Genomic DNA, 14,465 nt, shown 5'->3' on the forward strand with positions numbered 1-14,465 from the left:
GGTTGGTGGTTTAGGTAAGACTAGATTTGATTTTTCTCGTGTGTTCACTATTTATTTTGTTATACAGCCTTGACCTCGCAGTGTTTTACCTACCGCTTTTGTTTTGCTTCCTCGAGTTTGGAAAATTGATTCCATCATCTGGCTCTTGTTGGTACTAGACGTTGAGGTCCAATGATTATTGACGTTCTTTTGAGGTTTGGCGATTTTCTCAAGAGTTGGGAGGTTTGGAGCTTTCTGGAAGAGTCAATGATGCAAGATTTTCTCTACCGCCCTCTATAGTTTGTGTGGAAATCAAGTGTTCACTGGAGATTTTTGACAAATTCGGACACAAGGTTATTGCTGAGGTAGGTACCTCACCTTGAAAGTGTTGATCAGTAACTGTTAAGTCAATCCATGTTGTCGTTTGCATTCCAAAGTCAGTGTGAAGTTGAGATGTTCGAGTTGATGCAAACCGGTGATCTATCACATTTGTTGGATGTTTAGTTTTGATTTCTAAAGCTGTGACATAAGCTTTTAAGAAAATTAGCTTACTGTGGATCATCACTTGTATAGTTGTGTGATCATTTAAGGTGTCTGCTACCGCTTCATAAAGTTTAGTGAAGGGTACTAAGGCTATTGTCATTGCCGACATGATAGAAAATAAGTCTGGTTTCTTTGTAGGCATCTGTTACAATGGTCAGAAAGGAGTTTGGGTCTAGGTTTGAAGACAATCTTCTAGGAGGCGACTCTGAATCATGGGCAGTGAACGGTGACCGATTTGAATTTGGACCATACATGTCAAGCGAGTATCACCTTGCCGCTTTTGTGATAGAAACTGAACTTCTTTTTGGTTTATTTGACTTGAGTTCCAATTTGAGGACTGACTTTTGTCCCTCTGGTGTTCATTCCTACCAGGGACCACAGGGGCTATGTCGATGTTTGGGGGGGGGGGGGTAGTACAATTTCTGTCTGGGCATCAATTATTAGCATCTCTTCTTCATGTTCACAAGTTCGTTGGGATAGAGTTTCTTCAAGATGTAGCTCTGACTTTTGCCCTGATGATATAGTCTGGTCAGGAGTCGTTTCTCCTTTTTCTTGTGGATATTGTACGTTTGGTGTTGGCCCTTCTAAGCTCTTTTCGAGGAGCGTCGATGTGGTGATTTGAGCACATTCTATTCAACGCTGTTTGGCAAAAGGAATACATTAATTGATTGATTGCTTCTAAGATGTCCACATCAGAGATTTCTGAGTGGGGGAGTCTTTTATCTCTAGTATGGAGACGCGTTTTGAAGAAGTTAGTCAGGGTTTTATTTTTTGTTTCTTTTGCATCTTTGTTTTTCCTAGAGTTTGAAATGATTGTATTGGTCTTGTCCCCATTACCTGATGTTGACTTATTTTGCATCCTCCCCTCCCCCGGAGCACATTTTTTATTTTGTGGCTTAGACAGCTGATCTCGAGTTTTGTTTGAGCCATCAACCAAACTTTCCGACAGCCTTTGTCTTTTTCGGACATTTGTAACACTAGGTCGCATCGTGCACTAATTTAGGATCGAGGGGTGATTCCAATATTGCCGCCAGTTCGGCCGTTTGGTGAATGTTGGCAGTCGTCTATAATAACTGCTTTGCAGGTGATCGAGGTTTGTGGATCTGGCGTTAATACCCAGGTTGCTGCATTCACTGGCCTCAGAAATATTGGTGGAAGCCTCTTCGCTGAGAGAAGGAGCTCGTGGCTGCTCCAAAGTGATTTTTCTGTGTGCCTCCACCCCTCCAATCTGGAGCCGCAGCTCACCACCCCACCCCAACACAGCAACCTGCTCCGACAGAGTCTCCCCTCTGGGGGGAAGCCAGAGCCTGGTGTATGCAGGTGGGAAACGGGGCAAAAAGGCCTCGGCTAAAGGGGAATGAAGTGGCAGCTGCGAAAGTCTTGCTGGGACCCACTCGCGGCTATGACCCAGTTCGGCCACCTGCTCTAACAGTGTCTCCCCTCCGGGGGTCACCGGAGCCTGGTGTTCACCGGCAGGAGTCAGAGCGCGAGCGAAGGCTGAGGGGGGAATGACGATCCGACTGCAGCCCATCTAGTATTCTTGGAAAATCAGAGTCGGGGGTGGGGAGGGGGGGGGGGATAAGTAAATGCAAAGCATTTGTCCCTTGTTCTCCTTAGAATAAACCAGTAGTACTCTTCCATTCTGTTGCTTTTTCATAATCGCATCTAAAGCAGTTGTATCTGAAAGATAGAAACACATTTTTACCTGCCAACACAAGAACTTTACCTACATCAGACCCTTTCTGGGGAGAAACATTGCGACTTTTGGGCACAAGGCCACACTCTTTTGAAGCTAGGGCATATTTCTAGGAACTGGGTTCCATCATACTGCATCACTTACCTTCTTTTGTTGAGTAAGTTATTGAATGCATTTATAAGAACCTACGAGGACTATCCCTTCTCCCCCCCTTCCATGTACTCCCCCCCTCCCATGCACTTGCGCGTTCTCAATGTCACTGTGCCTAGTAAGATCGCTGTTTTGTTCTCCCCTGTTCCCCTCCCTTGCCGTGCTCTGAAACACTTGTGTACGAGCGCGATAGAAATAAAATATCAATATACGTTTATAATTGTGTGTTGTGCGTTATCAACTGCTTGTTACATTTTCTAGTGTGTTTTGGGCCTAAAAAAGAATTGTATTTTTGTATTTGCCTGGCTGAATTGAATCACTGTGTGGACTCATTATTGACCCATGACCTCACTCACACTCCTGAGAATCGCTTTCCCTACTCTCCACTGCCACCTTATTGGGTTTTGGCTAACCTCTCAGAGTTCCCCTGTTCACTATGACTAGGGTGGCCTCCTAAAATCTGTCCACCAGGCCAGCTTCTAGAAATCCATCTTAACACATATTCACTTCATCATTTGCTAACAGCCATAAGTACTTGAAAGGCAAACAACCAGATGCGATTTCAATACCTGATAGGAACATCAATTTGTGTTTTATAATATTGCCACAGAACCAATTAAATATGAAAAATAAGTGACTCAGCGAAAATACCACAAGCTGCACAAATATGTAGGCTGTGGGGTATGTAATTGAATCCGTCAGACACCTACTTCTGGAAGGAATAAGTTACTTACCTGTAACTGTTGTTCTCCAGCATGGGTCTGGCATGGATTCACATGCTCATGAATATTCCCCATCGTAAGGCTGGGAATCCTCGGTAAAGAAAAAAAATCAGTATCAGTTTCGTTTCTGATCGGTCTTTCTTTCTTTGTAGTAAGCAATCACTGGTCTCTGGGTCATACTGCCCCCAACCAATGACTGCCCTCTCCCTAAACCCCTCCCCTGGCAGTCATCCTCAAGTTTGTAGCACGTAAAGTGGCAGTAGGACCAAGTGAAGAGCCGCAGAGGGGAAGGAGGGAGGATTTGCATGTGAATCCATGCCAGACCCATGCTGGAGAACAACAGTTACAGGTAAGTAACTTGTTCCTTCTCCGGCTCTGGCATGGATTCACATGCTCATGAATATAAGAATACATAGCAGTACAAACATGCACAACCACAGGAGGTGGCAAGGCTCAACATTAAGCATCTCTTACCTTCTCACCAGGCCACCTTAAGGTGAACAGGTTGCGCAGCACTGCTTGGCCGACCCTGGACTCCTCCCTGGCATCCCAGTCGACACAGTAGAATCTCGTGAAGGTGTGCGTTGACCTCCACGTAGCAGCCCCGCAGATGTCCAGCAGGGGCACACCAGATAGGAACGCCGTGGTAGCAGTGATCGCTCTGGTCGAATGGGCTCTCCGACAGCCAGGTAACAGTCGGTTTGCAAAGCGGTGACAGTGCATGATGTAGCCGGAGAGCCATCTGGAAATGGAAGCCTTCGAGAGGGCCTTCCCTTGGTTAACAGGTCCAAAGTTCACAAACAGCTGTGATGTCTTCTGAAAACTCTTTGTGCGGTCCACCTACAACTTCAGCCCTCTAGCTACATCCAGCGAGTGCGAAGTCCTCTTGGCCGGCAACGAAGGCGACGGGAAGAAGACTGGTAACACCAAGGACTCGTTGAGGTGGAAGTTCGACGGCACCTTGGGCATGAAGGAGGGGTGCGTCCTCAGCACCACCCTCGTCTCATGGAAAGTCAAGCATGGAGGCTTGCAGGAGAGGGCCTGGATCTCTCCCACTCGTCGTGCGGAGGTGAAGGCCACAAGAAACGCTGTCTTCCATAAGAAGTACTTCAACTGGGCCGAATGCAGAGGCTCGAATGGCGGCCCCATGAGCCTGCTCAGCACCACGTTGAGCTCCCACGCCGGGGCCGGAGCCTTCACCGGCGGGAATGAACAGAACAGTCCTTTCATAAACTCCTTCACCAGGCAATGGGACCACAGAGATGATCGCCCAGGAGTTCTGATGTAGCGGGAATCGCCGCTAGATGTATCTTGGAGGCATGAGCTAGCCCCCGCCTTGGCCAGCGATAGCAGGTACGGCAGCACTCTCGGGGCCGTAATCCGTAGGGGGTTAATCTTCTGTGCGCGGCACCAGACAGAGAACCTCTTCAATTTGTGTCCGTAGCACTTGAGAGTTGAGGATTCCCTGGCCTTTGCAAGCACCTCCTTGCAGTCCGCCAGGATATCGTACCTTCCAAACTCTAGTGCTGCAGGAGCCAGGCCGGCAAGTTCAGCGACCCCAGGTCGTGATGGAAGATGGCGCCTCCTTCTCTGGAGAGAAGATCCGCGTCTGTAGACAGTTTGACTGCGGGGGACGCTGACAAGTCCAGAAGGTCCGGGAACCAGATGTGCCTCGGCCATGCCAGTGCGACGAGGATCATCCTGCACCGGGACCTCTTGAGTTGGTTGATGAGTCGCAGCAGCAACAGCAATGGGGAGAATGCATACAGGAACAGGCCGTCCCAGGGGAATGAGAAAGCATCGCCCATGCTCCTCGGCTGGGGAAACCTGCTGGCGAACCTCTGGCACTTGGAGTTTGTTGCTGTCACGAACAGGGAGATGTGGGGTTTGCCCCCTCATTGGAGGAGTCGATCCGCTTGATCCTGACGCAGCTCCCACTCGTGGCACGAGAGCAGCTCCCTGCTGAGTGAGTCGGCGATGGTGTTCTTTATTCCTGCCAGATGGAAGGGTACCAGAAACATCCCCTGGGCGACAGCCCAGTGCCACAGATCCTGGGCCTCCTTGGATAGGGCTGGGGATCTGGTGCCTCCCTGCTTCCAGATGTAGAACATCGTGGTGGTGTTGTCATTGAAGACCCTCACCACCTTGCCCTTGAGGGACGGAAGGAACGACCTGAGGGCCCAGAACCCGGCTCAGAGCTCCAGGATGTTGATGTGGAGTGACCTCTCCTCGGGGAGCCAAAGGCCTCTTGTGTGGAGATCTCCGGTGTGCGCTCCCCATCCCTCCAGGGAGGAGTCCGTCGTCAGAGTCTCCTCATGTGCCGGGGTCTGAAAGTCCATGCCCGCCGTGAGATGTGCGTGGGTGCCCCACCACTGAATCACTTGGCGGAAGGCCTCGTTGAGCGGGATCTTGTCTTCGAAGCTGCCCGCCGCTTGTATCCAACGGGCGTCGAGGAACTCTTGTAGAGGACACATCCGCAGCCTGCACAGGCGCACCAGGTAGATGCATGAGGACATCATGCCGAGCAGGGACTTGATGGATCTCACCCTGGCCACGTCTGTGGCCAACAGGCGCTGCACCTTGCCCAAGAAGGCCTTCGTCCTCTCCTCCGACAGAGAAGCCAATCGCGCCACTGTGTCAAGCTCGTCTCCCAGAAACAGTGCAACCTGCAATGGAACCAGGCGGGATTTCGAGTAGTTGATGGAGAATCCCAGATCCGTGAACAGTTGGACGATCTTCGCTGTGTGGTCGACGGCGAGTTCTCTTGTCCTTGCACAGATGAGCCAATCATCCAGGTAGGGGTAAACGTGGATTCCCCCCCGCAGGCGCAGCCACTGGTGCTAGGCACTTGGTGAATACCCTGGGCGCCGACTTCAAACCGAATCGAAGGGCATTGAACTGGTAGTGCTGTCCCTGGACTACGAATCTGAGAAACTTTCGGTGTCCTTTTAGAATGGGGATGTGAAAGTAAGCATCCTCCAAATCCGATGACAGGAAGTCACCCTCCTCCAGCTGTCCCAGCACGTGCTGGAGGGTGACCATCCAGAACTTTTGGGCCTTGATGTACTGGTTTAGCCGACGCAGGTCCAGGATGGGTCGCCAACTGCCTGTCTTCTTTCTGACGAAGTATTGTGAGTACACTCCGGAAGCCCGGAGCCTCTTTGGGACGAGCTGGATGGCTCCTTTCTTCAGCATCACCCTTAATTCCAACAGCAGTTGAGGGACGTGGTTCTCCTTCCTGGCCACGGGGGGAATGCAGGGGCACTTCTTTAGAAATTCAAGAGTGTGCCCTTGGGCCAGGGCATCCAGCACCCAACGGTCGTTGGATATGGACTCCCACACGCTGACGAACTTCGCCAGCCGGCCTCCCACCTGGGTGCTCAGGTGGGGGCCCGACACTACGGCCGGTTCAGTCCTGCTTGGCAGCGGACTTGCCGCCTTGACCACTTTGACAACGACAAGATCCTCCTAACTTGCATCGCCCTCTACAGGCATCTTGCGACGAGGAGCGAGCCGCCTGGCGGTAGTTCGATGAGCCACCGCCGAATCCTTTGGAGGCACCTTGCTTGCCTCCGGAGTCCCGAAAGGGCGGCCATCTCCGTGTCGGTCTTGATGACCTGCAGAGATTAGTCTACTGTCTTTCCAAACAGGTTGTTCCCGTCGAAGGGCATGTCCAAAACTTTGGTTTGCACGTCCTGACGGAAATTAGTCGCTTTGAGCCACCCCGGTCGCCGAAGGCAAACACTGTTGCCCAACTGGCAGAAACTAGTGTCAGCAATGTCCGTGGCCACTGTTATGGCATGGTCCAATGCCACCTCACCTTCCTGGAAGATCTCCAGGGCCTCAGCCCTCTTGTCGTCCGGGAGGAAGTCCAGCAGGGGAGTGATCTTAAACCACAACTCTCTGTCGTAGCGGGCCACAATCGCTAGGGCGTTGGCGGCGACGACAATTAAGGCAGCCAACGCCCCCGCCGCCCTCTTCTTGGCCGCTGCCGAGACGACCGAATCTGTGGTCGGCTGCGCCCTATGGCACAAAGGGGCGGAATCCAGGACCCGGTACTTCTTCTCATACTGGTCCCTCTTGGCGGCCGTTGTGGATAGGTTCTTCAGGAGAGACAGCCCTTCGTCCCAGATGTCGCCAAGTGACAGGACCGAGAGGAACGTCTTCCTCTTGGTATCACGCTATTTATAGAGGAAGCATTCCTTCTTCTGTTCTTCGGGGCAGAGCTGGAAAAGCTCGGATGCCCTGGCAATCATGGCATGGAAAGAGCCAATTTCGTCGGGCGGGGAGGCCCGAGGGGGGTGGTGATGGCAGGCCCATCCCGTCGTCACCACCGTCGTCATCCATCCCCGTCGTGGCCGTATTCGTTCCCTCCCTAGGATCAGGTGAAGGCTGAGAGGGCCGCGAAGGCTGGAAGTGGATGAACTCTCTGCTTGCCTGGAGGGCTTCCCGACAGCCCCGGTTCTGCTGGGTCATTGGTCGGGGGTTAGGGTAACCTCGTCCTTATCTCTGTACATACACAAGTTGTCCTGAGGCTCGGGCACCGGCTGCGACGAGCGCGATGGTTGGGGGGGGTGGAGTCCTCCTCCTCCTCCAAAGGCACATCGGCGCCACTGTTGCTCTCTTCGTCCGCCTAGTCAGGATTCCTCCCGTGGGAATGGACCTCCTTGAACCTCTTGCTGAGGACCTTCACAACTCCAACCAGCTCCTCTTCAGAAGCTGAATCCATGTCCGTGATGGCCCCCACCCACCCCTCTTTTTCCACCGGAGTTTTCACGGGGGTCTTATCGTTGGGCTGAAAAGAGGATTCCCTCTGTGGTGGCAGGGAAACTCTGGGCCCCGAGGTCGCCTCCACTGCGGTAGCCTCCACAGGCTTCGCCAGGGCCGCCACGACTCCCTCGATAGAGGCCTTAGCCGGGTGAATGAAGGCCTTCACCACCTTGGGCGCACTTGTGGCCTTCACCTTGGGGGGGGGGGGTCACCGCCTCGCTCCCCCTCGGCTGACTCCTTCGAGATTGACCGGGACTACTCCAGAAGCTTACCCGGGTTCTCAGATTTTCTCTTGCCCGAGCCAGAGCATTGGCTCGTGGTTGATGGCGTCGGTGAAAGTGCGCCCTGCCTGGCAGCCGAGGAGTCCGAACCTTCAGTGCTCCCAGTGTCCGCAGACTTGCGGTGCTTTGCCTTCTGTTGGGCACCCGTCGCCAGGGCACCCTCACAGGACTTAGAAGACCGCTCTGACTACTACTACTTCTCACCTGCTGGGCACTTCTCCAGCCAACTGGTGAGGCGGATCCGACGATCCCTCAGTCTGTTCCGACAAGTTCTTGCAAAATGCACAGTCCTCCTCCACGTGCGTTGTATCTTCGAGAAGGCAGTAGAGACATCTCGAATGCTGCTCCTCCTTGAAAACATTCTGTAATCCGCATCCAGGGCAGTTCCTGAACAGCTTGTATCCGGGCGTCGAGCTTCCCTTGTCCTGGGCCATGTCCACGAGGTAGGCCTCAGATCTTCTGGAATCCTCCAAGAAACGTAACTCATTGAAACTTCACCCTTGAGGGGCGTAGAAAATTCTGAAACGGGTCCCAGTTGATCGGAAGTAGAAACGGTGGAGCTTGAGGCTCGATGGACCGAAAAAATTAGATAAAACTCTGAAAAAATGCAAAACTCAGTAAAAGCTCGAGAGCTATAGCACGAGGACTCCCAACACTTGAACGTGCAGTAAAACTCTGAGGATGGCTGCAAAGGGAGGGGCTTAGGGAGAGAGCAGTCATTGGCTGGGGGACAGTACGACCCAGACACCAGTGATTGGTTACTACTAAGAAAGACAGATCAGAAACTAAACTGATACTGATTTTTTTCTTTACTGATTATTCCCAGCCTGACGACGGGGAATCTTCATGAGCATGTGAATCCATGCCAGACCCCATGCTGGAGAATGCAGCAATTTAGGTAAAGTACTGACATCTCATATAAATACGAGGATGAATAAGTTTAAGGCTGATGCAGTCAACTGGTGCTACTTATGGGGGCAACACCATTAAATACAATATTAGCAGTGATACAAATGTGGCATTCTATTGATGGGGAGTTGGCTCATGTGGCCAAATCATATGTTACCAAAAAACTGATTTGGTGACACAGGACTTCAATGATTGAAGTTAACTGTTGCTGGTGAGGATTTAGTTACAGAGCCAAGACTATGAGGGATAGCCTGCCAAGAATATCAATGCTCATGATTGAAAAGGCTTTATCGAGTTAACGGGACAGAACACCAAATAAAATAGATCGTTTAAGGGGTGTGACTAATTGGCAGTAAGAATGGTAATACATATGTTATTAATAATGTGACTTTATAATATGTTATATTTGCAAAAGTGAGATTTGTAAGAGTTTGAATCAGAGATGAAGTTAATGTTGTCCAAGATTGTTTTTCCCCCTGAAATGTCAGCAGTCTATATGGTCTTCAAATGATACCAGCGTGTGGTCAGACACCACTTGTACCAATATAGTTCAAAACACATTTTCTGCTTTTTTCAGTAAATACAAAACATGAAGGGGATATTGTTCCTCTAACTTGCTCAAACAATAGCTAATTTATTGGGGAGGTGCACCAAGAGACATTTTAAACAGCAATAGGCTGAAGCATAGAGGACTGAGCAAAATATGAATGTACAATATCAAGCAGCCATTTCGATTTTCAATGTAAAGAGGTGAAAAGGCAAGTAAAGATTCCAAGAATTTAATGGAGTCTCTGAGCCCACAGACCTACTAGCTTCATAGAGCTCTACAAAATCCTGCAAGACCAGAACGGAGGATGGAGAGAATGGTGGTATACAATTATACACAAACCTATCAAGAGACAAATGATACATTTTGGCAGTATGCCCTGGATAACTTACTAGACGTGGTTGGCGAAAGGCACAAGTTTAATGTGTGGAACCTACAGAATTCAGATGTTAAATTGCAGCCCATCAGTACATTCTAAAACAGACTCGGACTTCGTGCATGTGTGCATTGCTCTCAAAAATATAAAAAATGGTGCAGCCCAACTAATTTCAAATTGCATGCACAAACACCCACTCTTGGATATTGTTCTCATAATACAATGACGCACACCAGCATGATGAAAATAAAATGCAAAAGACAAGGAACAGTAGCATCAATGTTCACATTTTTACAAGGGGGCCACCTTTAAGGTTCGTTGAACAACAATGCAAAAGAGGGCAAAACAACTGCCAGCTTTTCAAAGTATTAATAGGACCAAATAGGTTTGCATATGATCTGCATAATGTGCAGAGTTGATCTCATTTATTATGTTATTTTAAACAATTGGGTTCCCCTTGACCCTATATTTGGTACATTTATGGTTTCAGTTAATTATTCAAACCCCTAATTTGAATCCAGATACCATATATTCTTATCAGCACCCCTCGCTGATAATGACACCATTTCTTGCATTGTATGCTTAACAACTGTCTGACCACTAGACGATGGGCTAAGTTCACCTAGCTCACACCTTATATTCTTCCATAAGTACATACCTCTAACAAAGGGAATGTAGCTCTTTCAATCAAAACAAATTGGCTTTAGTTCCAGGCAAGCAAGGAGGTGGTTATGTAGTATAGTAACTAGGTGAGGTCGCCTGTGGGGCATCTGATGCCTGCTCACCAATTGGCTTCACAAATATAGACTGTGGAAATGCCCACATGCGGATCCTGGCAGCTGTACCTAATGGGTACAACAGGTAGACGTGCACAGGCCATGTTTCCCAAGTATATGCTTGCTACGCATCAGATTCACGGAAAGAGCTCAATTCCAATATTAGCATTCAGACATTTTTCCAATACTACAACTAACTTAAGTACCATAGTGTTTAAACCGACATGTCATTTGTAAAAAGCAAAATACTACATATTGTTTTCTTTTATCACAAATTTAGATAAAATTCTTAGGTTTTCATAAATATTCCAACCGTTTGAATACAGAAATATCCCCCTTGTTACAAGTTCATCATTCAGGAAATGTTTAAATACAAAAGGCAGCCCTCAGTTCATCCAGTCTACAAAACGTCTATAACATGATCATTTAGATTAGAATAAAAGAACGAACAAGCTGCTATTTCCCGATGTTTGTATAAAAAACATAAGCAATTTTCATACACTAGTAAACAATGGCACCTTTAAATCAAGACTGTATATTTAGAGATGGTTTCATAGTGATAGGAAAACTAATAACTACAACCGGAAACCAAAGTACAGAAGATCATTGGACCACCAAATATTTTGAAATGCTGATTATGTTCTGTTGCAATCCTAAAAATAACTCACTTCATATAAATTCAGCATTAGAAGTTGGATATATCTAAAAGCCCCAGCTATTTTTAAAATGCACAAAAACAAACCAAAATTACATCACACACTGGAGTTGTCCTGTGCAAAAGTAATATTAATACAAATCATAAAAACATTTAATGATTTTTATCTACATTGGCAAATACATTTGCAGATGTTAAGGCACTTTGAAAACCCAATATGGTTTGGATCATTAAGTTTGCAAAGTACAAACAAGTTTCACAAACATATGGTTATACTCAAGAATGTCAACACAGGTGCAATTATGGCAAGAAAGATTTCCAATCTGAGATAACACTGGCTTTGGGAATTAGAAGTAATACTAACTAAACAAAGAAACTTGAATGGGAGCTAAAATGCCAAGATCACACATATACTTCTGTACATATAAAAAATGGGGTACATCAGCAGTGTAACAAAAACAGAAGAATTGGTGGGGTGAGAAAAGACGAGACCGATAGTCCAGCACACATCCTTTTTAATGATTACTCCCCAGAAGTAAATTCTATGAGTAGACAACTGCAGGCAGAAAAGTCTACATAGTCCTTATGGTCGATTGGTGGTGGCTCAGTTTTTAAAGGATGAGCACAATGTTTTAGATCCTTACAGTACCAGGAAACTTTGGTCCGCATATCAAAATGTACAATGTCCCCTACAAATCTGTGAAGTCAATCTGTACGTAAAGTTGCCTCACACCAGCCTGTGCAAAAAAGGAGAGAAAAAGAAAACCATTCAAAAATTGCCCTCGGTATCACATTTCAAACAGTCAAACCAATATGAGCAGGATGCAATAAATAAATATATATATATATATATTATACATTACTCCACCGTAATCGTATTTCTGATGCTTGTATCTGATTAGATGCACATGCTATGCAAAGGCCGACATATAGTGGAAGCTGCAGAGTATTAGTGTGGTTGTTTTCGAAACTCAAAATGGGACATCAACAGGGCGTGCCAGTAATACTATCCCTAGAGTGACGTCGACTGTACCCATGGTCCTTCACGCATCCAGGTCCCTCAGATTGTTTTATTCTGACATGAGGTTGCATGAAGTGTAGTGTGAGTGCAGGTGTATCCAAGCAGATAGATAACAGAAAGCTCATATAACATCCATGCACCTTCTCTCAGGGGAGGAAGGGTGGGTGCATGTGAATCTAAGCAGATACAAGCATCAGAAATACGATTAGAGCGAGTAATGTATCCCTTCTGAGGCTTGTGGAACCTGCTTAGATCACATGCTATGCATAGATTAGCGAGCAGTGTTAGTAGAAGGTGGTGGGCCATGAGAAGGAGCAGCATTAAATGGATGTTTTAGAACCGCTTGTCCCACCTGTGTATCTGCCTTGGAAGGAGTGTCAATGCAGTAATGCTGAGTGAAGGTGTGTACTGAGCTCCATGTAGCTGCTTTGCAAATGCTGTCTAAGGGGACATTTGCGATAAAGGCCAGAGTAGCTCCTGTGCTCCATGTGGAGTGAGCTCTTGGTGTAAAAGGCAGTGTCTTGTTTGATAATGAATAGCATAATTGTATACATCTGACTATCCATCTGGACATGGCATTTTTGGAAATGGGGTCTCCTTCTCTGCCTGGTGCTACGGAGACAAACAGTTGATCGGTTTTCCTAAGCGGCCTGGTCTTGTTTACGTAGTAAAGGACCACCCTCCTCACATCTAGTGTGTGGAGTTTTTACCTCAGCTGAGCTTGTTGGATTCTGAAAGAAAAGCGGAAGCTCAATAGATTGGTTCACGTGGAATTTGGAAATGAATTTAGGGGACAACCTAGGATGAGTACGTAAAACTAATTTATCTTTATGGATGATAAAGGGTCCTGCAATGACAATGCTTGCAATTCACTCACTCTTCTCATGGAAGTAATAGCCACTAAAAAGGAAGTCTTGTATATCAGGTGTTTAAGACGACTTATTGCATAGGCATGAATGGGGGCCCTATGAGCTTTGCTAGAACTACATTGAGATCTCATCCTGGCGGTGGGTTAGAAATCAGAGGGTGGATTCTCTTTACTCCCTCCATGAATGCCTTAATGACTGGAACCTTCCACCACGATACTTTATTTTGAGCTGTGGTATACGCTGATAAAGCCGCCAGATGGACCTTTATAGAGTTGCATACTAACCATGCATCTAAGAAGTGGAGCATATAATTTAGAATGTGTGAAGGAGTACATTGTATGGTGTTTATTTGCTTTGACTGGCACCAGATTACAAATCTCCTCCACTTGTCGAAATAACAGTGTCTGGTGTTTGGTTTTCGTGTCTCCTTGATGATATCCATTCACCGCTGTGGTAGATTGAGGTGTCCGAACTCTGACTTCAGGAGCCATGCTGCCAAGGTCATCGAGTGTGGTTGTGGGTGTACCGGTGTTCCCCCGTGTTGGGTTAACAGGTTGGTTAGGTACGGGAGTTTGATGGGATCGCACATCGCCTTGCCCACATGGGAGCAACTAGGATGAGCATCATCTGTTCTCTGTGCATCTTGCTCACAATCCTGCTCATTAATGGAGTAGGAAAGGGGGGGGGATGTAGCGTACCCCTGATGCAGTTCATCCATAGGGCGTTCCCCTGGGAGTCTGGCTGGGGGAACCTGAACACGAAGTCCGGGCATTGCTTGTTTTCTCCTGTAGCAAACAAGTCTATTGTAGGTTAACCCCACTGAGAGAAGATGTGGTTTAGCTCGAGTCTAGTTGCCACTCGTGTTCCTCTGGTAGGGGATCTCTGCTCAGGGAGTCTGCTAGAGTCTCGAGTACTCCTGGAACGTGTTGGGAGGATAGGGATATCCCCTGTCTGAGTGCTCATTTCCATATTTTCTGCGCCAACCTGGACAGACTTGGAGAGTGTGTGCCCCCCCCGCCCCCGCATTTGTGATGTAGAACATCGCAGTTGTGCTGTTCGTTAGGATTTGAACCGACTGGTTCGCTAGTTGCGCTTCGAATAAGTGCTTTGAATACTGCTAGTATTTCCAGCAGGTTGATATGGTTCTGTGCCGTGATGTGAGTCCAAAGAC

General features: G+C 47.8%; 1 protein-coding gene across 1 annotated transcript in view; it reads right to left on the reverse strand.

Annotated features, from left to right (window-relative positions):
- Nucleotides 1–9,815: 9,815 nt before the first annotated feature.
- SLC30A7 (solute carrier family 30 member 7) overlaps nucleotides 9,816–14,465 on the reverse strand; it is a 529,473-nt gene continuing 524,823 nt past the window's right edge. Inside the window, exon 11 of the mRNA XM_069641566.1 lies at nucleotides 9,816–12,141. Within this exon, the coding sequence (XP_069497667.1) occupies nucleotides 12,094–12,141 (48 nt within the window). The 3' untranslated portion in view covers nucleotides 9,816–12,093. The remainder of the gene's footprint in view (nucleotides 12,142–14,465) is intronic.

Source organism: Ambystoma mexicanum, chromosome 1q, assembly GCF_040938575.1.
Source record: "Ambystoma mexicanum isolate Mex_15411 chromosome 1q, UKY_AmexF1_1, whole genome shotgun sequence".
NCBI lineage: Eukaryota > Metazoa > Chordata > Amphibia > Caudata > Ambystomatidae > Ambystoma > Ambystoma mexicanum.